General features: G+C 48.6%; 2 protein-coding genes across 4 annotated transcripts in view; both read right to left on the bottom strand.

Annotated features, from left to right (window-relative positions):
- Nucleotides 1-21,205, bottom strand: part of HTR3A (5-hydroxytryptamine receptor 3A) — a 40,817-nt gene extending 19,612 nt beyond the window's left edge. Inside the window, exons 1-5 of one of the 3 annotated variants that reach the window (XM_045482866.1) lie at nucleotides 21,093-21,205; nucleotides 19,740-19,854; nucleotides 12,507-12,661; nucleotides 11,745-11,978; nucleotides 6,603-8,015 (exon numbers count right to left, since the gene is read on the bottom strand). The gene's annotated coding sequence lies outside the window, so the exon portion shown is untranslated. The other 2 variants (XM_045482863.1, XM_045482864.1) reach the window with 2 other exon arrangements.
- The window catches only part of HTR3B (5-hydroxytryptamine receptor 3B), a 32,100-nt gene continuing 20,553 nt past the window's right edge, over nucleotides 16,446-27,992 (bottom strand). The window contains 4 exon segments of the mRNA XM_045482867.1: nucleotides 16,446-16,929; nucleotides 19,579-19,829; nucleotides 21,058-21,275; nucleotides 21,419-21,629. Of these exon segments, the coding sequence (XP_045338823.1) occupies nucleotides 19,620-19,829; nucleotides 21,058-21,275; nucleotides 21,419-21,629 (639 nt within the window). The 3' untranslated portion in view covers nucleotides 16,446-16,929; nucleotides 19,579-19,619.

Below are 27,992 nucleotides of genomic sequence, written 5' to 3'. Positions count from 1 at the left end.
AAACAGAAGAGACTTATAAATATGGAGAACAAACTGAGGGTTACTGGAGAGGTTGTGGGAGGGGGGATGGGCTAAATGGGTAAGGGGCACTAAGGAGTCTACTCCTGAAATCATTGTTTCACTATATGCTAACTAATTTGGATGTAAATTTTAAAAAATAAAAAATAAAATTAAAAAAATAATAAATAAAATAAAACAAAACAAAACAAAACAAAATAAAATAAAATAAAAAGGAAGGCACGGAGTAGTCAAGCAGCCCGTGCAGAATTCCAGGGCTGATAAATGGGGGGTGTGGTGTTAGGTCCTACAAACTTGAAAGCCTGGGCTCGTAACCTCCCGATTACAATGAGTCCAGAGCATTCTGTAGGATTGAGGACCAGGCTGACTGGACTCTGGCTCCGATCCCTAGTATGGATGGGAGTCCCCCCATTCCTGCCTTGACTGCTCTTATTGAAAGGGCAGGCTCATTGGGTTGGCCCTACATAAGCCTGCAAATTAAAGATATTTTTATTAAAGAATAGTCATAAGAATATATGATAACTTTAGGGACCATTGCATTTATTGTTTTCCCCAATACAGACTGGATTCAGAAATACTGCCCTTTCCCATCCTGGCCCCAATATAGCCAGTTTCTGCAAATGCTAGGTATGGGGCTTCACAGTAAACTTGGGACCAGTGACCTTCTGCAACCCCTCGTCATGGGATGGAAGTGATGCTAGAATCTCTGGACTAGAATATTTCTATTGAGTCTGGGTGCATGGGGTGGGGCTTCCTTGTCATCTGTCACCTGGAGAGGAAGTCTTTTCTAGTCCTCCAAGCAGAAGGGATGGAAATCCTGAAGCAGGTGGCACAGTGGGGCTTTTTCTGTCAATATTGACCTCAAAGGTCAAGACGGTTGAGTTCGTTTTAAGGCACCACTGTCCACATGCAGACAGACAAGAAGTAGAGGTGAAGAAGCCCCAAGAAAGGGGCCTCATGAAGTCATGCTTCTCCTTTGGGACCCTCTAGAGCATTGGGGGGCTGCAGGGAGGTATTCGACAGGCCTGGGATGACCCAGCACCCTGTGCACTACAAGACCGAGTATTTCAGTCGGCGAATACTCCTTTGCCTCCTTGTCCTTTCTCTTCCCTTAATAGGTGTTCATGTGGGAATCCCCAACCTTCATCTGCCACACTAAGGGGTGGAGGAGGAGGAGGACTTTGTTCCTGATCGGCCAGTGAGGTGGCAGCAGCAACTGTCTGAGAGAGAGAAGCTTCCAAGCAAAGTGAAACCCTAGGGGCCCCACTGCCCCACCTTCCTAGAGATCTTCCTGCAGCGAAACTCTGGAGATCTGGGGACTTGTTTTCATAAGGGTGGTGGCAATCCTTCATGCAGGCCATGTGCAGCAGAGAGGCAGGCCCACCCTTCTTTTCCCCTCCCCTCCTTCCTGGCACAGAAGGGTGGCCATATTGCTCTGGGTCCTTACAAGTAGCCAAGACCAGGATGCTCCAGCTTCTAGAGAATGTCTCCTTCCTATAAGATGAAGCTCCCCTTCTACCCCAATCCCCAGATATCCATCAAATTCTGTTTGTTGGCCACAAACAACAGAACCAACTCCAGGGTGGTCTCCAGAGTAGAAGGTCAACCTGGAACGTGCACCTAGAGTCAACAAGCTGGTAGCAAAGGCCAGGCATGAGTGTGGCTGGCAATGTGTCATTAGCCCATCTGGTCACCCCAGAGCTGGGCCAGGCACAGAAGGTTTGGTTTAAATTTCTCTTCTACTTGAATTCTAATTTCTAGAAAGGAAGGGACTAGAGAGGGCTTTTTATCCATTCCCTTGCCTCTTGGAAGATTAGTGTCTTAATATATTGTTATTAGTATTTTCCAAAAACTTTTCAAAGAAGGAAAACTCAGAAGCCCCTTTGGGATTCCAAAGCAAAGTTTCCTGTACTATTAAATTTTAATTGCACTTGGTACAATTTGAATCATTTCCTTTCATCCTGTGGAAATGAGTTCCATCTCCTATTCATCCTCTCCATTGTCTCTGAGAGGGTGAGAACCTGGTGGTCATTTCTGGGCTCTTCCAGAGGCAGAGAATAAAAATATTTAGCAACCTTCGTGAGGCTCTGCATGGTTTACAATGCACTTTCCTGCATGCTCCCCTTTCACTTTGATACTCAGGAGAGCTCTCTGAGGTAGGTGACCTTGTCCCCATTTTATAGCTGGAGAACTCCTGCTCTGAGACATGTAGCAACTTGCCCAAGGTCACTCAGCAAACAGGTGGCCGAGACTGGTTTAAAACCCTAAGCCAAGAGAAGATCTGATTCTCTCCTCTGCCATTTCCACTGGGGGAAGGAGCAGAGAGGAAGGAACAGCAGGCTGTATGGTTGTTGCCTCAGGGGCGGTGAGATGCAGATCCGGGGACAGGGTGGGGAGGGAGACATTTTCTTTATCTACACTGTTATGCCTTTAAGTTTTGTCCAGTGTACATGTACCATCTCACTGAAAAGAAACTAGATGGGTTTTTAAAAGGAAGCAAGAGGAAGAATGGAATACCAGGCGACTCTAGCCTTCCTTCCATCGAATACTCCAAGTGTGGCCGTGGGCGAACCAACTAAATCGTCTGTGCCTAGGTCTTATCACCTATCAAATGAGAATAAAGGAATAGTTGCTCTGCCTACCAAATTCACGGACTCTTTTTGAGAATAGTATAGTTCAGTAATTATTACTCTGGAATGGGGAAGGCGATGCCAGCATCATATGGTTCAAATTAAGCACACGCCTTCCCAGATATTCTGAGACCCGCTCCCTCCCCGCCTCCCCCAACAATTATGAAAATCGCAATTCATGTGTTATGAAAACAGCACAGACTCTGGAGTCAGACTTGACCTCAAATCTCAGTTGCTCAGCTTACTAGTCCTTCAACCCCTGGTCCAGACACCTAAAGCAGGTCACCTCAGTTTTCTCATGTCTAGAGTGGGCATAAGCACGCGTGCCCCCCAGGGGTCATAAGGATTCAACGGGCTGAGGGACGCACAGCTCAGCATGCAGCCCGGGGCCCAGGACACAGCATAGGCTCAGAAGCTATTAGTTTCCTTCCCATTACAACAAAAGGGATCAATAGAATTAATAAATAAAAGAGGTAATGGCTTGTGAACACCCTAAAAGAGTTAAATACAGCAATAGAACCTGAAAGGGGTGGGTTCCCAGCAGCTTGCCACCAGCCTGGGAAGAGGGGAGGGGAGAGCCAGAGAGCAATATCTTGTGTGTGAGCCTGGCTGCCCTCACCTGCCTTTCAAGTCACCTTCCCAGCGAGACCTTCTCTGACCACCTTGTCTCACATACACCCCCCCTTGCTCCCTATATTCCTTCTGCACACTTCTCACACGCTGCATGCTCAGTTTATTTATCTTGTTTATTATGTTTCCCCTGCTAGAATGTGAGCTCCACAAGGGTGGGGATTTTTCCTCTCTCAGCTTTACTGAGGTATAATTGAGAAATAAAATTGTGTACATTTAAAGTGCACAGAGTGGTGACTGGATATACATATGCATTGTGAAATGATTACCACGATCAAGTTAATGAACACATCCAACCCCTCACATAGTTATCTTTTTCTCTGTGTGAAAATGCTTAAGACCTACTCTCTTAGCAAATTTCAGGTATACAATACAGTATGGTTATCTGTAATCACCACGCTCTGTGCAAGATCCTCAGAACTTATTTGTCTTTTTTTAATAAAAATTTTTAATGTTTATTTATTTTTGAGAGAATCAGAGAGACAGAGACAGAGTGCAAGCAGAGAAGGGGCAGAGAGAGAGACATACACACAGAATCTGAAGCAGGCTCCAGGCTCTGAGTCGTCAGCACAGAGCCTGACTCGAGACCCAAACTCATGAACCGAGAGATCATGACCAGAGACGAAGTCGGACACTTACTTAATCAACTAAGCCACCCACACATGCCAGAACATAGTCATCTTATAACTGAAAGTTGGACCTTTGATCAACGTCTCCCCACTCCCCGCCCGCCCTCCCAGCCCCTGGCAGCCACCGTCCAATGTACTCTCTGCTTCATGAATTTGACTTTTCTTTTTTAATCCTATATATGGTGATACCATACAGTATTTGTCTTTCCCCATCTGGCTTATTTCACTTAACATAATGCCCTCTAAGTTCATCACGTTGCAAAATGGCAGGATTTCCTCTTTTAATGGCTGAATAACAAATACTTCAGTGTATGTATTGATCATATTTTCTTTACCCATTCATCCACTGATGGACACTTATGTTGCTTCCAATCTTGGTCATTGTGCATAATGTCGCAAGCAACATGGGAGTGCAGATATCTCTTCATGTAGTGATTTCACTTCCTTTAGATACACACTCAGGAGTGGGACATAGGTAGTTTTATGTTTAATGTTTTGAGGAACCTCCATACTGTTTTCCATAATGATTACACCAATTTGCAGGAAAGGGTTTCCTTTCAATTTTTTTTTTTTAACGTTTATTTATTTTTGAGACAGAGAGAGACAGAGCATGAACGGGGGAGGGGCAGAGAGAGAGGGAGACACAGAATCGGAAGCAGGCTCCAGGCTCTGAGCCATCAGCCCAGAGCCCGACGCGGGGCTCGAACTCACAGACCGCGAGATCGTGACCTGGCTGAAGTCGGACGCTTAACCGACTGCGCCACCCAGGCGCCCCAGAAAGGGTTTCCTTTCATCCACACTCTCACAAATCTTTCTTTCTTTTTCTTTTTCTTTTTTTTTTTTTTTTTTTTTTTTTTTTTTTGTCTTTTTGGTAATAGCCATTCTAACAGTCCTGGAGTGATACCTCATTGTGGTTTAGACTTGCATTTCTCTGATGATTAGTGATGTTGAAAACCTCTTCATGTACCTGTTGATCATTTGAATATCTTTTTTGGGGGAAATGTCTATTCAGGTGTTTTGCCCATTTTTAAATCAGATTATTATTATTTCTTGCTATTGAGTTGCATGAGTTCCTTATCTATCTTATACGTGAAAACCTTATCAGACATATGGTTTGCAGGCGTTTTCTCCCATTTTGTTGGTTGCCTTTCATTTTGTCAATGGTTTCCTTTTCTGTACAGAAGCTTTGTAGTTTGATGTGCCTCTGCTTGTTTAGTTTGGCTTTTGTTGATTGTGCTTTTGGTGTTATATCCAAAAAATAACTGCCAAGACCAATGTCAAAGAGCTCTTCCCTATATTTTCTTCTTCTTCTTTTTAATGTTTATTTATTTATTTTTGAGAGAGAGTGAGAGAGAGAAAGAGAGGGAGACAGAGTGTGAGAGGGGGAGGGGCAGAGAGAGAGGGAGACACAGAATCTGAAGCAGGCTCCAGGCTCTGAGCTATCAGCACAGCGCCCGATGTGGGGCTTGAACTCACAAACCGCGAGATCATGACCGGAGCAGAAATCGGATGCTTAACCGACAACCACCCAGGCGCCCCAAGTTTTTCTAACACCACTTATTGAAGAGACTGTCCTTTAGAGGCAGAGATTTTTATTTGTTTTGTTGATTGTTGAATTCCCTGAAACTAGGAGAGTGCCTATCACATAATAGATGCTCAATAAATATTTGTTGGGTAAATGAATGAATGACAGTAGTAAAAGGGAAGAAAATGAGGCTATTTAGCAAAATTCACCTGTGCTCTGGAGCTCCTCTGACCTCCTTGGGGGTGTGGCTGTCAACTGAGGTAGTAAGGATACTGCCAGGCCCGGCGTTGGGATCCTTGGCTCCCTCCCCTGGTTCTGGGGACACATGGAGCAGACTGCCACGGCCCCACTGCTGTCATAGCTCTGGTCTGTTGCTTTCTTGGGCAGTGACCCAGGGGGTCTTAGCTGGCCACTGGGTGGCTTGTAAAGTAATGTATGTCTTGGAGTGGAGAACATTTGGGCTCCCTGACCTGCCACTAACTGGAGAGAGAAAAGACTCTGTGACATAGAGACTGTAGTCCTGTGTGAGCCAATAGACAAATGAGACAATGGGGAGAGGACAGGCATAGGAGAAATCCCAGCTTCACTCCCAATAAGAGAGAGGCAGTGAGACCCCACAGGAGGTCTATGCTATGGAGGCCTCTTCCCACAGCACCCAGTGGAGACGCAGGACCCGGTAAGGAGGTCACATGGCCCTCCTGCTTCAGGGGCCACTGTCTCACTCACTTTGCACTTATGAGAGAGCAATCAGCCTAAAGCAAGGTCTTCAACACGTCCCAGCAGACATGCCTGCCTTGGTATGAACATTCTCTAGAGTTGGAGACATCAGAGAGAGCTCCCTTTGGCCTTTGAAACCATCTAATCCAACCTCCATCTGGCACCCAAATCTCTATGGCGTCCCCAGCCAACGGCTCTCAGCTTTTACTTGCACACCTCCAAGCAAAGGAGGAGACCTTTCAGAACCATTTCATTTTTGCTGAGATATTTCTTATTTTGCTCCTCAGATGTGTTTCTCTAACGTTTCCACCCACCCAGTGCTATTCTTCAGGACATTCAGAAATTGATACCAAGGCCTGCCAACATTATGCTTTCTCATCTACAGGCCAAGCCTCTCACTTCTGTCAGCACAGAGTAGAGCAGAAAGGACCTAGACAGGGAGAGCAAGCTCACCTTAGGATCTGCAGTGTCTCCCATCTGCCTGGGGCCTCCTCCTCTGTGCGATGGAGTCCGCTGAATGAATGGAGGAGTGAGAGAATCCACACAAGCTTCTCAGTCTGTAAGTGAGGGAAGTGAATCTCAGGGAGGCTAAGTGACTTCAGCAAGGCCATGCAACTCCCAACCCCAGAGCTAGCTCCCAGTTCAGAGGATTTTCCCGAGTTCCATACCAGCGGGTTTAGAGACCTTGTTTTACGCCGTCTTCTCTTCTCTTTAGGTTTGGCCTGGCTGGCTCCACAGAGGTAGCCCACCGAGCTCCTGTTCCCTGTGTTCACCTGCTGTGACCTTCCTACCACTTTGTCCACTCCACCTTAGAACCTTCACTCTAGCTCTTTGCTCTCCCAGGAGCTCTCTCTTCCCAGATGTCCACTTGGCTAATTCCCCCTCAGGTCTTTGCCTAAACCTCACCTGTTCAATGAGGTCTATCCTGACTAATCTTCTTACTACCCTCTCCTCCCTGTCCCCACCTGGGCACACCTGACCCCTCTTACATGGCCCCACTTTGTCTTTTGTTCCACAGCCCCATCACCTCCTAACATACTATGTGATTGACTTATGATGATTCCTAATTGTCCATCTCCACTGGTAGAATGTCAGTACCTTGAGGGCGGGGAGCTTTGGGGGTTTTGTCTACTGATATATTCCAAGTACCCAGAACAGTGCCTGACACCTAGCAGGAACTCAATAAGTATTCGTTGAATGAATCTCCTAGTTGGAAAACCCAGGAGGGCCCTAGGTCTGAATCGCCCCCCACGGAACACAGTAAGTGTTGAACACATGTTTGTTAATACATGGATTAACTGATTATATAACATGTCTTTGCTGCTCAGTAGCACTGTGTATCATGTGCTGCCTCATGGCTGAAGAGAGATGTGTCATGGGCTCTCCTGGGGTTGCCACAGAGGTCCCACCATGACCTAGAGGATACCCCTATCTGAGACCCCATGGGAGATCTGTGGGGTGCAGCTGGATCATGGTTGCCCTTTTGCTTCCCAACCCATCTCGGATGTGTCATGTGGTAGGCTGGGTAATGGCCCTGAAGATACTCAGGTCCTAATTCCTGGAACCTGTGAGTGTTTGCAAAAGGGAGTTTGTAGATTTGATTGTGTTAAGGATCTTGAGATGGAGAGATTATCCTGAATCACCCTGGTTGGCCCTACATGTAAGCATGAGCGTCCTTCTAAGAAGGAGGCAGAGGAGGTGTGATGACAGGATAGGAGAAAGCCATGTGGAGGCAGAGGCAGAAACCAAAGATGAGCTTGGAAGGTGGAGGATGGAGCCATGAGCCCAGGTGCGCAGGTGGCCGCTGGAAGCCTTCACCTTGACTTTCACCCAGTGAAACTGATCTCGGACTTCTGACCTGCAGAGCTATAAGAGAACAAACTTGTGTTGTTTTAAGTTATTAAGTTTGGGGTAATTCTCTAGAGCAGCAACAGGAAATTGATACACACCATTCTACAGGCACCCCCCTAACCCCCTTCACAACAACCAGCATAAACCCCAGGTCTGTTTTTCATATCACCCAAACCTCAGACCCTGGGAGACCAAGGTTGGGGTGGGGGTGGGGGCATGCTGCAGTGTCCCTGATAGCCTCGTGTTCCTCCTCCTGAGTGTTGTTCCCAGTTGAGCCGCCCACTTCCCCCTCCTCTGGAGCTCTCCAAATGCTGCAAATAGACCCTGAAGTGTCTTGCTGGCCTAAGTAGCTTCCCAGAGAGGACCCTTTCAATCTTCCTGCTTCCAAGTATTTAATTAGTCCTAAATGAAGAGTCCTCCAAAAGCGTACAGCACTTTTGCACATTTGCTGACATAATCACATTTGCTGTTGCCTCTGATCGACATCCTGGAAACGTTCCTTCCCTTCTGGCTCCCCTGAAGGTGGTTTCACGAGCTCTGAGAGCAGCAGCACTTTCCAAAGCAAGTGCCTTGTCTCACGGGAACCTCTGAATTCCGCAGCACCATTTGCCATTCCACCAAATGAAGGTTAAACCGACCAGTCAAAAGTATTTCTGAACCCCACACGCAATCTCCATGATTCAGTCTTTCCAGGCTTGGGTTTCTTGTGTACCAGGTCACGGAGTCAGCATGACCATCCTGAAAGGTAGAATTATTATTCCTTCCTTACAGATGAGGAAATCGAGGCTCACTCTACTGTGGGAACCCATCGAGGGTAGGGATTAGGAACTGGGTATGGTGGTCATTAATGTTACGCTCCAAATATTCTGGCTGTCCCCTCTTCTGGGTTCTTGGACAGATTGCCCTTCTGGCAACATGGTTGTTGAGTGGGTGCATGAGGAGGACAATGGGACAATGAGTTAATTGTGAGCAGAAGAGACAGAGATGTCTTCCAGGCCCTGTCGCTTTCCTTCTGCCAAGGTGACCGACAATGTCCCAGATGGACTCTGCTCCACCGGCCTGGGTCTCAGAGGGAGGACATGGTCCAGAATCAGAGCTGGCCAGCAGTGGGCACACAACATGCTGTAAGCCACTGAGACTTGGGGGTCATGTGTCACCACAGTATAACCTAGACTCAGATCGAATGTCAGCTCTGCTATTTTCTAGCTCTGGGGCCTTGGATGAGTCAGTCAACCTCTCCAGGGCTTGGCAGCATGGATGGATGGCATCTAGCATAGAGTTTTAGGGAGAAGTTAATGAGATAATATGAGTAGGATGCTTAATGTTATGTCTGTCACACAGTAAGTGCTCAGTAAATGGAAGTTGTAGTCACTTTTGTTACTACTGTTATTATTATAAAGGAAATTGTCCAGAGTCTCTTAGTGGGAAGTGGTTGGTAGGGTGTGGGAAGAGGAAGGGACCATATTTTTGAGCATCTATGACAAGTCTTATATACTTCACAAGTCCTCATGCTGGGTATTGGACCTTATAATCCCTATTTTACAGATGAACAAACTCAGGCTCAGAGAATTATTTGACTTGTCCAGCATCACGAAGCCATTAAGTGGTGGAGCCAAGATTTGAATTTATGCTTGGGTGACTCTCTCCCCAGCATCTTCTTTACCTTCCTTAAAAGAGAATTCCCCCATGCTCTTGCTGGGTTGGTGGGAATGCAAACTTATGTGGCCACTGTGGAAAACAGTACAGAGGTTCCCCCCAAAATTAAAAATAGAACTACCCTACGATCTAGCAATTGTGCTACTAGGTATCTACCCAAAGAATACAAAAATACTAATTCAAAGGGATACATGCACCTCGATGTTTATGGCAGCATTATTTATTGTAGCTAAATTATAGAAAGAGCCCAGGTGTGCACCAATTGACGAATGGATAAAGAAGAGGTGGTATATATATCCAGTGGAATATTATTCAGCCGTACAAAGAATGAAATCTTGCCATTTGCAGTGCCATGGATGGAGCTAGAGAGTATTATGCCAAACAAAACAAGTCAGTCAGAGAAAGACAAATACCAAATGATTTCATTGATATGTGGAATTTAAGAAACAAACAAGCAAGGGGAAAGAGAGAGAGAGAGAGAAACCTAGAAATAGACTCTTAACTATGGAGAACAAACTGCTGGTTACCAGAAGGGAGGCTGGTGGGGGGAAGGGCCGTATAGGTGATGGGGATTAAGGAGGGCACTTGTTGTGATGAGCACTGGGTGATGTATGGAAGTGTTAAGTCAGTATATTGGACACCTGAAGCTAAATTTACACTGTATGTTAACTAACTGGAATTTAAATAAGAACTTAAAAAAAAAAGGAGAGAGAATTCCTCCAGTGCCGGGCACACGATCCCCCCACTAAACCCCACATCCTCCACTCTAGCCTCCAGCCAGCCCTATCACTTTTCCAGATCAGCACAGATTGTCATGGGCTCCAACATGCCAACCTTCCCCAGCCTCATTTTGGACCCCGCCCCTGATCCTTCACCTGCTTCTCTTTGCCCGGGTAGGGGAGCACGCGGGGTTCTTAGGAGTCTAGCCTGAGACACTGTGTGTACCTTCTAACCCCAGGGCACTGGGGCAGGGGCCTGTCTCCCAGCGGGATAAGACCTCCAGGGAAGCTCACTGCTTTGGGAAAGAAGAACTGCAGCTGTCGTCTGGGCTGTGCACTGAGAAAACAGTCCCTTATCTTTGCAACTTCCACCGCCAGGAGCTCACTTAATTCTGCCACTGCTCCTGTGATAGGGAGGCCACCCGCTGCCTCCACCATCTCTCCAAACACTAGATACCAAACACCAGATACTAAAGCTTCTAGATGCTCCATCAGATAGCCTTGAGTTCAAATTCTAGTCTTTACCTACTCATTGTGTGGCATTAGGCAAGTCACTTAACCTCTCTGGGCCTCAGTTTCTGTATTCATGAATTTATCCTACCATAAGGACTACATTAGACACCCCATGGGAAGTCCTCATTGGTCATGTGACACACAGTGAGTGTCCCATAGGGAGTGGCTATCTTTAATCAGCCTCATTACTATCACCTTTATCATTATCTAGGGTTTATTATTATTATCCTCTCCCAGCCTCATCTGAAAAATGAGAGCTTTGTACGAGCTGGTCTGGTTCTCCTCCAACTTTGAGTGACCACCTCAAACACATATGCACACATGCAGATTCATATAGGCATGTAAACCCATGCACACGCACACACACACACACACACACACCCCCGCAATGCTGCCTCTTTGGGCAGAACAAGGGGCCTCAAGCCTGGGCTACAATGACAAGCCTGGGTTCTGCCCTGGTATCCTCAGCGTCAAGTTCAGGGAGAGTGCTATGGTGGCTGAAAGGTGAGAGGGCAGGGTGTTCAGGGGAGATGGGCTAAGTGGCCAGAAGGATCTGCAGGCTATAGGGAGTCCTAAGGCCTAGAGTGAAGCCCCAGAGCCATCTCCTGCAGCTCTGGAAGCAGTGCCCCATAAAACCTAATGGATGTTTGAATTATCACCAGTGAGGGAAGGTCCGGGAAACAGAGCTTTCAAACCTCCCAGGAACCGGGGCTGAGACACGGTGGCGGAGTGAGCAGACCACATGCAGCCTTGGGATGTGGGTGGGAAGACAGGGTGTAGGCTCTGCTCGAGGGATGCCTCCTCCCAGCACCTCTGGGAGGCACAGGGAAAGAGCAGGGACAGCAGCATGGCTTACCTGTCACCTGGAGTCCTTCCCCCATCCTCATCCCTGGTGCTTTGATACCAGAAGACGACAAAGGCTTCAACCCGCTGCAGCTCGGCTTTCGGGGGGGGAGTGCATGTTCCCCGCCTAGCACCCTCTGTGCCTGTGCTCTGTGTCGGGTTTGTTCTGGACGCAGGAAAGATGACTGTGCTGTGGCCCCTCCGGTCTCAGGTCTACCTCTGCCTGGTGTGCTGATGAGTCACGGCTCTGGGGGAGAGGCAGAGCTTTGGGTGAGTGAAAGGGCTACATCGTCAGAGGCTAGTTAGTGAGAGGAGGCTCCTCCCTGAGAAGAGGGACTCACATAGCTGAGGCCCCTTGAGATACTGTGGCCATGACACCGCCAGGCAAGGGGGCTCAGTGGTTTGCCCCATGGGGGAGAGGGGTCGTCCCATCACTGGCTCTCCAGAAAACAGGGTGTCTGCTGTCAGGGGAAGGAGGGAAGTGGAAGGGACCTTCCTTTCCCTTCACTCCCTTCTCCCCTTGGATGGCACACAGAGCCATCTCCGCCATCTGCCCACAGCCTATAATTCAGCCGCCCAGCTGCACGGGGGTGCTTGACTGCTCTGATTGTGGGGAGGGCAGATTGCTGAGTGAGCGGGGTGATTGGCAGGTGCCCCGCGGGCCCAGCTGCCTGGGGAGCAGAGGCGGGCTCTGCGTGATATTCAGCTGCCCCTGAACCCCAGCTCCCAGGCCTGCCATGAGGCCTCCCTCCCAGGGACCCTGGTCCCCCTTTACCATCACCATTCTTTAGATCCACGCTTCTGTCACTGCAGTGTGCAAACGAATCCTCTGGGATGAGGTCAGAATTCAGATCCTGATTCAGTAGGTCTGAGAGGACCCAAGATTCTGCATTTCTAACAGTTCCCATGCTGCTGCTGCTGATCCAAAGACTATACATCGAGTAGGAAATGTTTAGACTTTACATAGCTTATATGTATAACCTCTCTGGGCTCTGGGAACAGCCCAATGGGAAGGTGGTGAATAATAATAATAATAATAATAATAATAATAATAATTGCTATCATTCTCAACACCTCTAATGCCAGGTACTGTGCATAAATCTTAACTCACTCAGTCCTCACAACACCTCAGTGAAAGAGCCCTTTGTCGGAATTTACAGATAAGAAAAACAGCCCTGACATTCTGAGCTAACTCAGTTACTTGTCCCAGGTCGTAAACCTAATGAGTGGTAGAATTAGAATTCAAACTCCTATCTTCTACAGTAGCCACGTCTAAAGTTAGGAAATAGGAGCCTATTTTAAGAAGTGATGGTTGAGAGTCAGGGGTGGTGGTGGTGGGGGGGGGTGGTGGGAAAGAAGTAAGAGTCAAGGGTTAAATCTCTGGAGCCAGAGTGTGCCTGAGCACAGGAGACTCCCCAAGAGCATGGAGTCTGGAGCCACACTGCTTAGATTTGAACCCTAGCTTTGTCACTCGCTAGCTTAGTGATTTGGGGCAATGTACTTAACCTCCCCGTGTAACTGTGAAGTGCAAATGATAATAGTAGGGTGACTATGAGGATTATATACACCACGAGGTGTCATCATATATATACATATCTCATAGTACATATAATCTTCATAATAGCCCTAGTATTATCTATCTATCTATCTATCTATCTATCTATCTATCTATCTGATGCGATTACCTACAGAGGTCAGTTAGAGAGTCTGGCACAGGTATACGTGATGGTGACCACTTGTGAAATGGGGGTATTGACTTTAACAATAAAAATTATTACATAACTGAGTACTTAGCATGTGCGGCACACTGTTCTAAGCACTTTACATATAGTAACTCATTTAATTCTCTTAAGAACGCTGTAAGCTAGGTTTAATATTAATCATATTTATAGATGGGGAAACCGAGGCACAGAGTTTCAATGACTTCCCCAAATCACATGGCTAATCGGTGGCGGAGTGGAATTTGAACCTGGTGAGGTTCACTCAACCCATATCGCCGTATTGATTGATTCTTACGAGTTTGGCGCAGCCACAGGCACTGGAGACGTACCAGCGAACACGATATACTCCCTGCCCCACTGGGGCTGACATTCTTGGGGTCCTAGAATATTACCACCCATGCACCCAGAACCCTCCTTGGCACATGACAAAACCCTCAGTAAACGTTAGCTCTGCTTCTCCTCCTTTTTAAAAACAAATTTTTTTTAATGTTTATTTTTGAGAGAGAGAGAGACAGAGAGAGAGAGAGAGACAGAGGATGAGCAGGGGCAGGGGAGAGGCAGAGAGAGAGGGAGACACAGAACTCCAGGCTCCACGCACCAGCACAGAGCCCGACCCGGGAGAACCCACGAACCATGAGATCTTGACCTGAGCTGAAGTCAGACACTCAACCGACTGGGCCCCCTAGCACCCCTCTCCTCCTCCCCTCCCTCTCCTGGGGCAGACATCACAACTGATCACAGCAATCTTTCCCACAGAGCCCACCTAGGGCCCCCAAACCTGTCTCGAGACAACGCTCCAGGCAGCCTCCACCAGACCTTCAGGTTTGCACTGAGACCAAATCCATGCCAACTCTGGGTAACCATGCTCTAATAGAACAAACAAATGTTTCTGACTCCAAAGCCCCGTGGTGTCCACACCCGCTCCCCGGGGTGGGGGGAAGCAGTAGGGTTAGGAGACAGGGGTGCTGAAGAAGGCTTGTACAGGAAAGAGCTGCGAAGCCGAGATTAGGCAGGGAGGTGGGGAGAAAAGGGAATGCTGACAGCACCTTGACCCTCTTGCTCTTGGCCTGGAGCTCTCTTCCTGGAGGATGAGCAGGGTGACCAGGAGCGGAGTCCCATCAGGGGCTGCCTGCCCACACGCAGCCCTGGACCCTAGGGACACTGAGCAGGGCTGGTAATCCCACTAGGCCCAGATCTTTGTAGCCTGGCACAGGCTGGGGGAGATGCAGAGAGAGCGAGGCAAAGGGCAAGCGAGGGGCTCCCCCCTCAGATCTGGAATCTGTCGCCAGCCACAGAGCCCGCCCACGGCCCAGCAGTGCCTCCCCAGCCCTGCAGAAAGCCTCGCTGCAATGCCTGCTTTATGGCCTCTGCCAAATGAAGCACAAACTTAACTACATCACCCCCCCAACAGGACAGGGGAGGGGGGTGGGGGTGGCACACTGGGCTGCTTCAGCCCCCTAATCTAATCACTGGCGTGGGTCATTTCAATTATGGACACCAGAGTGTGGTGGGGGGCCTGGCTGCTCATAAAAGCCTCCATGCTGTTGCTCAGCTAATTATGAAGCTCTTACTGTCTCAGCAGGTAAATAACTCAGGACTGAGAGGTTCTGGCTGCTGAGATGGAGTGTGAGCCAGGGAGGAGGACGAAGACGGGGGAGATGCCTGCGATGGGCCCAGGGCACTGATGGGAGTTGCAGGGAGGGAGGCATAGCCTTCCTTCCTGGGGGGACCAGGGGACCTGGGCTCTCTACCTTGGGATGATCAGCCAACATCCAGGAATTGGTGGAGGAATCCCCTACCTTGAGCACAAAATCTGAAATTTTCTAGAAACCTCAGAGCCACACAGTAGGCGAAAAATTTCAGTTCCACCTCCTTTTGCTAACCTTGCCCTTATATGTATACTTAGATCCCTGAGAAGTTAGAGGACCCGGGGGCCCTCCAGGCTGCACCGAGGTGGGTCTAATCCCGCCAGGTGCTGCTCCATGCTGCCTGTGCCCAGGATGGGAGCTGTGAGTTCTTTGGTTTGCTTCCCGGTCTGACCTGTCCAGGTTCAAAGCTGGGTCACAGAGACTAAGGGTGAGGGCGTCAGCTTCCTTAACCGCAACAGCTCCTCCCCTCTAGGACAAGCAGGGAGGGGGATGGGGGTGTCTCGGGAGGGGAGCAAGACCCTCCACGGCCTGATTATTGGCCCTACACCAGACCGCACAGACTACGGGAGACCACAGCAGCCAGACTTGGAAGCTATTCTGAGATAGAATGACATAAAAACGGAGGGCTGCCTGTCTAGCCTGGGGCTGTGCTTAGCTAAGTCTTTCTTCTAGACGTCAGTGAAGTCCCCCAAATTGGAGCTGTGATTTCTTGGTGAGCTCCGAAACTACCTTAGATTCTGGGAAACAGCAGATGGTCGGAGCAGTCACAGCTGGGAAAATCCCATTTTTGCTCTGTTCCTCAGTTTCCTTCCTCTGTGACACAGGAATCGTGAAACTTCTAAACATTTGGAGGAGCTGAGCTAAAGCTGTTCTGTAAATAAAGGCTGCTGGTGCCCTATCTTCCTCCCACGGCACAGGGACTCTCTTCCAGGGGGAGGGGTCCCATGTCATTTGTTAATAATGGCACTGCTTCAGGACTGACCCTGGGGCTTAAAACGCATCCCTGGCTGCCACATTGAGATCAGGGCCCCTTGGCACTTGGACGGAGGTGGTCCACACTGGGGACCAGCTTAGTGGTCAGGCCTCGTTCCTGAAAGGCTGACTCTTGGAGGAGGACTGAGGAGATGATCTGTAGGGAGGAAGTGAAAGAAGGCTGCATGGAAAGTGGAATGGGACGTCCCTTGGGCAGCCCCACCACCCAAGTCCCTGGCCAGAAGGCAGGTGATGGCTTCAGGCTTTGGCCCTTGGATCCTGGAATAAAGGCACTTCTGGGGAGAACCAGAGCTCGTAAGTGGATTCTGATCGAGGCAGAGGAAGAAAGACCTCACACCAAAGCCTGAAGAGTACAGTCCATCTGTGGGCAGCAGGCAGGTCTTATTTTTATTTTGTGATGTATTAGTTACTTTTTAAAGTGCTGTTAAATACATTGCTTCATTCCAATCCTCAAAGTTCTGTGATTTGGTGGAGTAAGTATAAGCAACCCGTGTCGCATAGTCGAAGCTCTGAGAAATCACGCTCAAGGTCTCCTGGTTGGACAGTGATGGAGCTGGGACCAAAACCAGACGCTTTCCCCAAGGACAACTGGAAAGGAAGGAGACGACGTAGTGGGGAGTTCACTGCAAGCCTTTTCCCCCATGACAGCGGAGGAAGTGAAGAGACATCTAGGGATCGATCGAGAAGCTAACTGAGCAGGCGGAGGCAGAGGAGGAAGTGAGGAGGGAAACAGGTGGAGGTTTGCACGGACACTTCCTGTTCACAAACTTCTTATGTTCCTCATTTCATTAACAGCAGCAGCGGAATTTCATGGACAATTGGCGTTGAGCACTAACTGGGAGGTAATGAGAGAGGGAGGATGCAGGTAAAGGCTGTTTGAATTTAAATTCTTTTTTTTTAGGGGGATGGGGGAGCAGGGTTTTTAAAAGACAATTTTAGTGCCGCAAAAAGTTCCTAGCAAACAGCTTTGGACTTTCGTGTCCTCTGCTGGCAGTGTTAGGAGAGTTGACTCTCAGCCAACCGTGGTCTGCCCGCCAACCTCCCAATGGCTGCCCTGGCGGAGGGCAGAGAGATGCCGAGGGGCTAGGAGTCTGACCTCAGGTAGATTTTCCCCCTCAGACCTGGAAAAACACACTAGAAATGTGTCCAATGTCAGCAGCGAGCTAGAATGCGTTGCTCTGCAACAATTAGCGCAGAATCGCCATGAGCAAAGCTCTGTGTGGACCCGGGCCGAGATGGGGATAAACTAGAACTAGAAAACGGGATGGCTATTCTAGGAGTATGTGGTCTGTGTGATGAGTGATGTGCACACACATGTACACCACACACACCACACACGTGTACACATACACCACACATACATACATGCGCACGCACACACACACACACACACCATATACCTATGTACACACACGTATACACACCCACACATGTGCACACACCACACATACACATGTGTACACACACCCCACGTCCCACATATGCACACACCCACACACCTGTACACATATACCACACCACACACCTATGTACACACACACACACGTGCACACACCAAACATGCACACACACACAAGGCCCTAAAATGTTCAAAGGGGTAAGGACACAGAATAAGGTAAGGGTAAAGATAGAGAAAGGGGACCGTCACAAGGTGCTCAGGGGAAGAAGGTGAGGGAGGCTGTTTTGAGCAGGCTCCTCAGACGCAAAGGCACACAGACTGGAGAAACAAAAGAATATGTCAACTCACAGTAGAGGCTTAGACGGAAACGGCAGGCAGGTTAGTCTGGCTAGACAGAAGACTGTAATAAGAAGCCATGAGAAATGAAGAAAGTCAAAATAGGAGGAAGGAAATTTTGTGGAAGACCTGAACTTCCACCTTAGAATTCAGGTTGTGAGGCCATGGAACTGCCAGAAGGTGAGCTATACTCATGGCAGACCGGGCCACTGGAGAGTAAGAGCCAGAAGTTGACCAGTTACCCCAGTTCCATGTGCCCAGGGCTCTTCTGTCCGGACAAGTAACTGTGGGCACAGATGGGAGGCGAAGGAGCCATTGGGACTGTGATGGTTAGTTTTGTGTGTTAACTTGGCTAGGCCACAGGACCCAGATGTTTGGTCAAACATTACCCTAGGTGTTTCTGTGAAGGAATTTTTTAGAGGAGATTAGCATTTAAATCAGTCGACTTGGGTGAAATAGAGTACCCTCCAGAGTACAGGTGGGCCTCATCCAATCAGTTGAACGCCTCAGCAGAAGAACACTGACGCCCCTGGAATAAGTGGGAATTCTGCCAGCAGACACCTCCCACCCCTTTGGACTCAAACTACAACTATTCCCTGGGTCCTGGCCTTCCAGCTCACGTGCAGTTTTGACTTGCCAAGCGTCCACCATCATGTGAGTGCTATAGACTAAATTGTGTTCACCCTGCCCCCCAAATTCATATGGTGAAGTCCTAACGCCCTGTACCTCAGCATGTGTATGTGGAGGCAGGGCCCTTCAAGAGGCCATTCAGGTTAAATGAGGTTGTTAAGGTACGCCCTAATCCAACATAATTGGTGTCCTTATAAGAAGAGGAAATTTGGACACAGACATGTACATGCAGAGGAAAGACCATTGAGAACACGGGGCTTAGAAGACAGCCATCTATGGGCCAAGGAGAGAGGCCTCAAAGAAAAGTTCCAGCCTCCAGAGCAGGGAGAAAATAAATTTCTGTTTAAGCCACAAAGTCTGTGGTGTTTTGTTATGGCGGCCCTAGCTGATTCTACAGGGAGAGTAGATTATAATCTCCTTGAACCCAAGGGGCATGCATGAAGCCCATCCCCCAGCTCGGTGCCTTATACATGGTCTGCGTTGACTACAGGTTGTGCTAGATTGGGTCTGGAAGGTTTGGAGCCCGGCTTCTGTCCAACTGTGGTGAGGAACCGGGGAAGAGGCACTCGTCGGAGCCAGTGGGAACAAGAGCTTCAGGATACAGACATGGTGACAATTTTGCATTCTGCTTTGTACAAGGTTGACCTCGGGAATCATTCCAGTGAAGAATGATCTGTGACTGACTTATTCTGTGTTCTCTCATGTCCTAACATAACGCTTAGGACTTAACTGACACTCGGTAAAGGTTTTGAACAGCTGCCTGAGTGACTAAGATAAAACAGGGAGATGAAGGAATCTTACACTAAAAACAAAAACAAACAAACAAACAAACACCCAAAAACATACAAGTATGTATGTACCTAGAAAATTTCTGAAAGAGATGGCTAATGGTGTCACCTTTGGGGAGTGGCACGGAATGAGAAGGCGGGTTTCCTTTTCACTGTGTACCTGGAGATGGCCAGACATGTTCGCCATGAATGCACTAGCCCTGGGCCATTCAGTACCTCATTAGGTGTGAGTACCTGCACTGAATGAAAAGAGGCAGCAAGAGGGGAGCTTTTTAACCTGCCATGCCCCCCTCCAACCTCCCCACAAAACTTTGCAGCCTTCCCCAAGTACCAAGAAAGTGAATGTTGGGTGAGACCAAGAGCCTCCAGTCTTCACAAGCTGCTCCCCAGCGCCCAGAGGGAGCACAGGCTCACGGCATAGAGCCCCAGCACGACGAGGCACGCTTTAAAGAGCAGTCGGTCAAAATGTTCCAGGAAGGCCAGCCATTTAACCCCTTGTCGGTCCTCCTGGTCCCAGGTTTGGAAGCAGGTGCTGATGGACTTCAGCTGGAACGAGACTTCCTTCAGGGTCTCTGACTGGGCCTGTGTTCTCGACAGACCGAGGGCTCTGCACGAGAGGGGAGAATGGGCTTCCGTGGCCCCTGGACTTCCCACTGGAGCTGATGGCCTCATACTACAAGGAAGGTCTGTAGGGGGTACAGGGCAGTGGATTGGGTTGGGGCCTCTCTCCTGCCTGCTCAGGGCAGGTGAGGCTGTGCTGAAAGAAGCCCTGGAGAACACGGCAGAGCTGTGTTGTGAGGAAGGCTGTCTAGGCTGGATCCACCCGGGAGGTTTCCTGAGAGAGGGAGGGGCCAGCCCCACTGACTCAGTTGGAGTTTTAGAGGCTGGGATGATTCTTTTTTGTTTAATTGAGATATAATTTACATATAACACATTAGTTTCAGGTGTACAGCATAGTAATTTGAGATATTTATATCAAAATGATGACCAGAGTAAGTCTGGTTGACATCCATCACCACGCATAGTCACATATTTTTTTTCTCGTGATCAGAGCTTTTAGGGTATACTCTCTCTAGCAACTTTCTTTTTAATTTTTTTTAAATGTTTATTATTTTTGAGACAGACAGAGACAGAGTACAAGCAGGGGAGGGGCAGAGAGAGGAAGATACAGAATCCAAAGGAGGCTCCAGGCTCCAAGCTGTCAGCACAGAGCCCGATGCGGGGCTCAAACTCACAAACTGTGAAATCATGACCTGAGCTGAAGTCGGATACTTAACCGACTGAGCCACCCAGGTGCCCCACCTAGCAACTTTCAAGCGAACAGTAAAAACAGCCTCATAAGTTGGCATATCATCTTCGCATGGGGCCATGCTAACCTCTATATTGTTCCAGTTTTAGTATATGTGGGGCCAAAGTGAGCCCTGAGATCATTCATACACTTTTTCAGATTAAGCGATAGGAACCCAAATACATACAAACTGTGCATGTGCGCTCTATTATTCTAGAGTCAGAGGCTCAGTCACTTTAGGTACTGGTTAAAACTGGAAAACACAAACACTTGATCTCAGCCAAAAGGCCGAGAAGCAATGGAAAACACAAACAAAAACAAGGAAAGTCAAATGAGGGCCTGACCTCTAAGCTAAAAGGAGGCCTTCTGGAAAGCCAGCAGGTGGTAGACAGCCTTCGATCTCCAGACCGGTAATATCAGATGCAGCACAGAGGTTAAGAAGCAAGTGTTTCACACTTTTCACCCAGCGGGACACCGGCCTGGCGCTCCACCAACGGAAACTAGGGTGGAGAGTGATAAAGCAAGATAGGGTAGGAGCCTTGAGGCTTCTCACAAACCTGTCACCCCAGCAGGCTGGGCTTGGGGATCTCTTCTAGGCCCGTCAGCGTCAATGTCCCCTTGAAGGCATGAGAGGGGCCACTCTTGCTCACTGCTGCACTCATCATGGAGGAATGTGACCAATAGGATGGACTTAAATAAGCCGAGAACCAAGAAGGCCATGCAAATTGTGAAGAAGACTCCTGGTGGAAGGAACCAAATGAGGTGGCATCAGCTAGAGTCTCTGGAGCCTCTCCCTCCCCCGGCGCCCCCTGTCTGAAATGCAGCATCTCATCTCTGATGGGAGTCTGTAACATGGAGGTCTGGTGTCCCCAAAGCTGCTTACCAATCAGAGGGGTGCTCACTGCGCTCCTTGGCATCTCATCAGACATGTTGATCCTGAAGACAGTGTAACCCACCAGCACATTGGTCTTGAACACAATCCTGGCTCGGCAGGTGGGTGGCAGGTAAAAGCTTCCCAGATCCACGAGCACGAGGAAGATGCTGGGAATCAGCAGGCTCATGATGTAGACCAGTGGGCGCCTGCGAATCACCACCTGGCCGGGGCCATGGAGTCTACTGAAGACAGGGTATAAGCTGATGGACTAATGTTTGGCCAACCCACGGCCAAGAGATCCCCCAAGTCCCAACAGTTCTACATAATGTGAAATGACTATGTAGTTTCGAGAACGGAGATTATTTTGTGTTTTAGAAAATAGAAAAAAAAAAAACCTTTAAGCTTTTATGTAGAACTTGTATTAATATTATTAATAATTATAAGAAGAAGCCTCTATTTATTTACCACTTGCTGTATGCCAGGCACTGGGCTGTGTTTCCTATGCTCTTATTCAACCCTCACACCAACACTAAAGGCTGGGTATTATCATCTCCAGACAAAGAAACCGAGGTAAACAGACATTAAATTTCTTTTTCAAACTTACACAGCTGGTGAGTGAGAAGCTGTTTTTAATTGAGGTTTAGCCCATCTTTCTATGTGGAATGTGAGTACCTTAGCACCTGTGTATGTGTCAGAGTCTGGGCAGGAACAAATAGCACCACTGGGAAATCTGTGGAACTCTTGGCAAGGAGACCGTTTACAAGGAGCAGGGCAGAGGGAAACCACAAGAAGGGGGGGCAGTGCCCCAGATACTTGGGAGGACTGGGTGAGCTGCTTCTGTCCTTAGTCCTGAAGGGGGCAAGGGCTGAGAATGTGAGCAGAATCTGCGAGAAAGCTGGGTGGAGAAGGCCACCAAGCAGGAGCTGTGGCTTCCCCTTAGGGGCACAGCCAGCCTCGTGGTAACTTGACTCCACCGGGAGAAAAATGGAGTGCTCATCTGCACCCTCCTCACTCTCCCCTTCTCTCCAATCTCCTGCCACTCCATCCCCTCTTCCTATTGGTCAGAGAGACCGTGGCTCGTCTCCAGGGGCACAGAGCAGGAGGAGAACGGGTGAAGTGGGTCTAAGTTGGGGAGATAACTGAAGACACCCCGCAGGATGGCTGAGCATCCGGAGCTCCTGCCGGGGCTCTGTAGCTGGGAATTTGAGACTCAGAAAGTTGCTCTGTCATTGCCATTTTTGTAGACCTCGCTTCTCTGGGGGCGGTGACAGGAAGTGTCTTTAATAAACACAAACTATTTTCATCAGGGAAGGATAGGACTGCTTTCTGTGACCCTTTGGGGGCAAAAGCAGCAACCTTTAAAACATTCCTCATGGGGCCAAAGATAATACCTAGCTTATGACGGGTGTTCGATCAGTTTGCCAAACAAATGCATGTTCTGAGCTCTTTGCTGTTGGATTTGGAGGAGGGGGGGGCATGGAAATGATACCTGAAAGCCAAGGCAGAGGCCGGGAATGGAGGAGACGGAGGTGGGGAAGAGCTTGGCTGGGGGAGACCAGATACCTACCACCTTGCAGGAGATAACAGGGGTCCCCCAGCCTTTGGGTCTGGGAGCATATCCTGACTCAGTGGAGCTTGGTAGGCCAGAGCCATTTGGAGGATTGCAGTCTGGCTGTTGTCTTTCACATGAAGCATAATGGGCTGCAGATATCTAAATGAGAGCCACACTCATGCTTTGTAATGATTTGGTTAAAACACATTTCTACTAAAGCACAGTCTACAAGAAAAACCACAACAAAATGAACTGTCACCAACCCGTGTGTCTCCAGCTCTCTTGGTCATGCTGTGACATGACCCACCAGGCAGTGGTTAGCTGGGGGCCGTAGGAAAGGAGCCACAGAAAGGGAGCCACGTGGTCAGAGTCCACAGGGGTCTTGTGCTGTGGGCCTGACCTGGGCTATGTGGGGTGGTGGGGGGCAACCAAGCCTGCTGTCGCTAGAGGGTAGAAGTGGGAAGACCACCTCCACCCCCCCAGACCTCATGGCAGATACGACATGAACAGTAAGTGTAAGAACCCTGCCCTAAAGGAAGTACAAGTAGGCAGCTGCCTAAGCAGGAAGAGCCTAGGCTTAGAGTCAAGGGAATAGAGTTGCAGAGTCCCTGGATTCTAAGTGCCTACATGTCCGAGTTTAAGTGCTCCCAGGTGCATGCCTTGATTTTCTTTTCTTTTTTTTATGTTTGTTTATTTTGAGAGAGAAGGGGAGGGGAGGGATAAAGAGAGAGGAGAGAGAATCCCAAGCAGGCTCTGTGCTGCCAGCACAGACCCTGAGGCAGGGTTTAAACCGACGTACTGTGAGATCATGACCCGAGCCGAAATCAAGAGTCTGATGCTTAACCGACTCAGCCACCCGGTGCCCCCTAATTTTCCTTTTTTTAAAATGCACTTCACTTTTGCTTGCTGAACATGTTGGGTACATTTGAGATTGGCTGTTGTCTCTTTAAATAAAGCCCCTGTGTAAATAACACATGCTGAGATGGTTTCTCTCCACCCAGAGGCTGGTGCAGAGAGTGAACATAAATCTGGGTCAGAACCAAAGACGGCTCCTCAGTTTTGTCAGACCACGTGTCCCCCACAGTGCCAGGGGAGAGGTGTGGCAGGGGCCAAGAGGCTGCGAGGTAGGCGGGCTTCATGGGCATGAGGCTTGGGAAACTTCCCGGGTCCTGGCACTTACAAGGGCTTGTTTGGTTTCAGGCTCTGCTGGTGCCATTTTGAAACTCGTAATTTATGCTTAACTGACTGAGCCACCCAGGCACCCCGAAACTCGTAATTTATGAACAGGGGGTCCCACATTTTCCCTTTACACCGGACCCTGCCAAGAATGTACCCAGTCCTGTCAGGAGAATATTTGTCACTGGATAGTGCCAGCAGCCGGAAGTGCAAGGGAAACATGGCGGCTACAAGGCAGACAATTAGCCGTCCTGTAACATAAAGCAGAAATCCTGCCACCTATGTTTGGCTTATAACACTATAAAGGTACATAGGCCCCCTCTTTGGTTTTCTTCAAGAACAAGGGGCCTTCCTTTTTCTTCAGGTTGATTTAGGAGCAATGTACTTATGGACTAATTTTCTCTGCAAGCCCAGTGCAGCCTAAAGAAATTCTAATTTTATCACAGTTTTCAGAAATGGTTTGTTTTCATGATCTCATTTGATCTTCAAATCTCTTTACTCTCTTGTTGAAGGAACATTAACAGACCATAAACGCAGTGTCAGGCACTTTTTTTAAATACTGGAATTAGAAGAGTTAATAGGACAGGTTTCTGCCCATCCCAGGGGATCAGCAACCAGACTCTGAAGATGGAAAGGGAATTTGCCCCAGAATGGACCATATCCAGAGTCTGTACCTGATTTAGACGATGTGATTTGGGACTTTCTGAGTTTATATTTAGATGTTATTTTGGTCTCAGAGTTGATGCTGAAATGGGGTAAGACATTTAGGGATGTTGGGAGAGGGTGGATATTTTGCATAGGTGATGGACATGAATTTGGGGGAGCCAGAGAGGGCAGTGGACTGTCCAGGTTGAATAATGGCCCCAAGAATTAATGTCCTTCTTGGAAGGTAAGAATGTGACCTTATTTGGAAATGGGATCACCGCACATATAATTAGTTAAGATGAGGGCTGACTGCAGTGGGGTAGGCCAACACAACTGGGGTCCTTATGAGAAGAAGAGAGACGCACAAAGGAGAATGCCACATGAGGGTGGAGGCAGATCCTGGACTGATATACCTACAAGCCCAGGGTTGCTGTCAGCCACCAAAAGCTAAGAGAGAGGCACGGAACAGATTGTTTCTGGAGCTCCCAGAAGGAAGTAATCATGCTCACACCCTGGTTTCCAGCCTCCAGAGCTGAGAGAATGAATTTCTGTTGTTTTAAGCCACCCGGTTTGTGGTACTTTGTTATGGAAGCCCTAGGAAACGAGCACAGGTTACTTGCCCAGTAACACACAGTTGGATGAACGCCAAAGAATGGACTAGAATAGACCATGTCAAGCCGAGTTGCATGTCAGCATCAAAGAAGATTAGCACATAGTCTCTGGAGTCAGACTGACTGGGGGCTCAAGGTCAGGCTCCACAGTTACCCTGTAACCTTGGGCAAGTTACTTAAACTTGGGCAAGTTAACTTCTCTGTACCCGGATCCATCCATTTGTAAAAATGCAGATACTCAGAGTACCCAACTCATAGAGATGTGAGGATTACATGTGCAAACTTAAAATGGTGCCCAGGGTCAAGTAAATGCTGGGTTTTGTGGTCATTGTCACAATGTCTCCCTGGGCAACATCCCAGGCCCATGATGGATAGCAGAAGCCCCGCTTTACCCATGCTTGTGTCCTCAGTGGGGCCACTGAGCCTGGCACATGATAAGGGCTCAAGAGACGTTCGTTGCGTGGTACTGGAGTCTTATTAGTAATGTTACTTTTAGTTCCAAGAAGGTGGGAGCGTGGAGTTAGCACAGATAGGGCTTCTCCTATTGAGATCCATCCCCTGAGGGCTACCTCTCGGCGGGTCATTCCAGAGACAGTAAGGGACTCCAGCTGATGGCTGATGCTAGGGGGGGAAGGGATGTCACCAGCTCAGTGAGACCACTCTCCGTGGAACTGCCCCTACCTAGAGCCCATCATTTCTAACGGACTAAAGGAGCTGGTGCCTTTAAATTCCACAGAAAGGGAAGAAAAAGCACTTTAGTTTCAGTCCGTGTTCTCCATTAGACACCCTTCAGGTGTTAGCAATATTATGCCACAATTTCATTATCCATTAAAGCCAGGTAATAATAAGTACACAAAGGTATTTGGAGCCTATTGATGTTAATGAAAGAGATCAATCTAATTCAGAATGTGTGTGTGGAGAGCTCCTTGGAGATGGAATAGGCCCCAAGGTTAGCCTCTAATTGCCTCCTTGATGGTAGACCCCACCAGTACTCAATTTTGCATGACCGTCTTTATGACATAGTTGGAATTTTTGACGCCCAGACTCACGCTTCATACAGAAGCCCATTTTCCTCCTCTCCCAAGTCCCTCCCACCATTCCCAATTCAGAAAGAATGGGAAAGTTGCTGCCATTTAAGTAAGATCCCTGCACAGGAGCGAGAGCTTCCGGACTCGGAGTTGGATCTGGACCATGGGTCAGGCTGGGTTAGCACAAAGTCCATGATGTCAGGGTGCTTGAGTGACCCTGGAATGATTTCTAGGGCTCTAAATTCTCATTCTCTCACTCTCCCTCCCGATCTGGTGGAGTTCAGAAGGAACTTCTCTCAAGTTCATGAGCTGCATTCAATGGATATCTCAACAAAACTACTCTAACCTAATCTCTAAAGGAAAACTATGCCAGAAAAAGAGGAAAAGATGGGGCACCTTGCTTTCTCAATTGCCCCTCTGCATTTTTCCAGGGGTGCCCGGGAAGGCTCCCAGCCATGCCTGCATGAACATCTCACTCATTGTGAGTATATGTGCGTGTTGGGCTCACTTTAGTTCTTCCAACAGCTGTCCACCCTTTTCCATCCAAAATGAATTCTCACATTTTATTCCTACCTCCTCCCACTTCTACCCTCGTTTTTTTTTTTTTTTTTTTTTTTTTTTAACAACAAAAAAACAAAAAGCTGCCATGTAGACATGGAATGCTCACCCTTCTGTTTCTGGAAGCAGCATGTCCGATAATGTATTGGAGGGAATCTTCCCTCCTGTGGCTGTTGGAGCAGGTGCCAGGCTGCACACAGACCTCCTTGTAGGCAAAAGGTGCCCATGCTCTGAGCCCCCTGTGGAATGTAGCCTGACTCCAATGTGTTAGCAGTGCCCTCTGATAAACAATACGTGTTCTAGAGCCAGCAGATATGACTGCACATTAGCTTGAGCTAACCAGGAATCCTGAGCACTTGATTTAGTAGTAATGGCAGCAATGTACATCAGGCCCAGAGGGACAAGATATTTAGATCATCTTTCCTCCTGTCTGCTCCACTTGTCTCCACCCCCGCACTGGGCAGCCTGGACAGGGACAATGCAGGTGATTAGATCAGGAGGGAGATGGCCGTTTGCTGTCAGGACCCTGGCAGACCAGTGCTGGCAGAGAACCGGGCTCTCAATTTCACGTCATTGCCCAAAGGTTACCGAAGGTCACCAGGAAGCCTCAGTTGTTAACTTGAGAGCAGGATGACTGGTATGGAGTAAGAGATCATAAGCCCATCAGGGCACATAGCAGGTGTGCGGAGGCATGGGGGCTGAGAGAGGCCAAGGGAGACAAGAGACCTAGGATAGCCACTGAATCTACTTTAAGTCTTTCCAAAGTTGTATAACTGCTTCTGGGCGTGGCTCCCTGCCTATGAAACATGATCTGTGACTACTCAGGGTTCTCTCCCTACTCTGTTCCAGAGGGCGAGGGTGGAAAGCAGCCCCCAGGGCAAAGAGACGCAGGGAACAGCTCCAAAAGCATACAGTGCTGTCGATGCCCACCTCTGGCATACCTCAATGTAAACACTGTAAATGCAGAGGAAGCATGGTGGTGAACAGAGCAAAGGGATGGGATCACTGTTCCC

The sequence above is a fragment of the Leopardus geoffroyi genome, chromosome D1, assembly GCF_018350155.1.
Source record: "Leopardus geoffroyi isolate Oge1 chromosome D1, O.geoffroyi_Oge1_pat1.0, whole genome shotgun sequence".
Taxonomy (NCBI): Eukaryota; Metazoa; Chordata; class Mammalia; order Carnivora; family Felidae; genus Leopardus; species Leopardus geoffroyi.
Note: the sequence above shows the minus strand (reverse complement) of the source record. Positions and strands in the feature narration are given on the sequence as shown.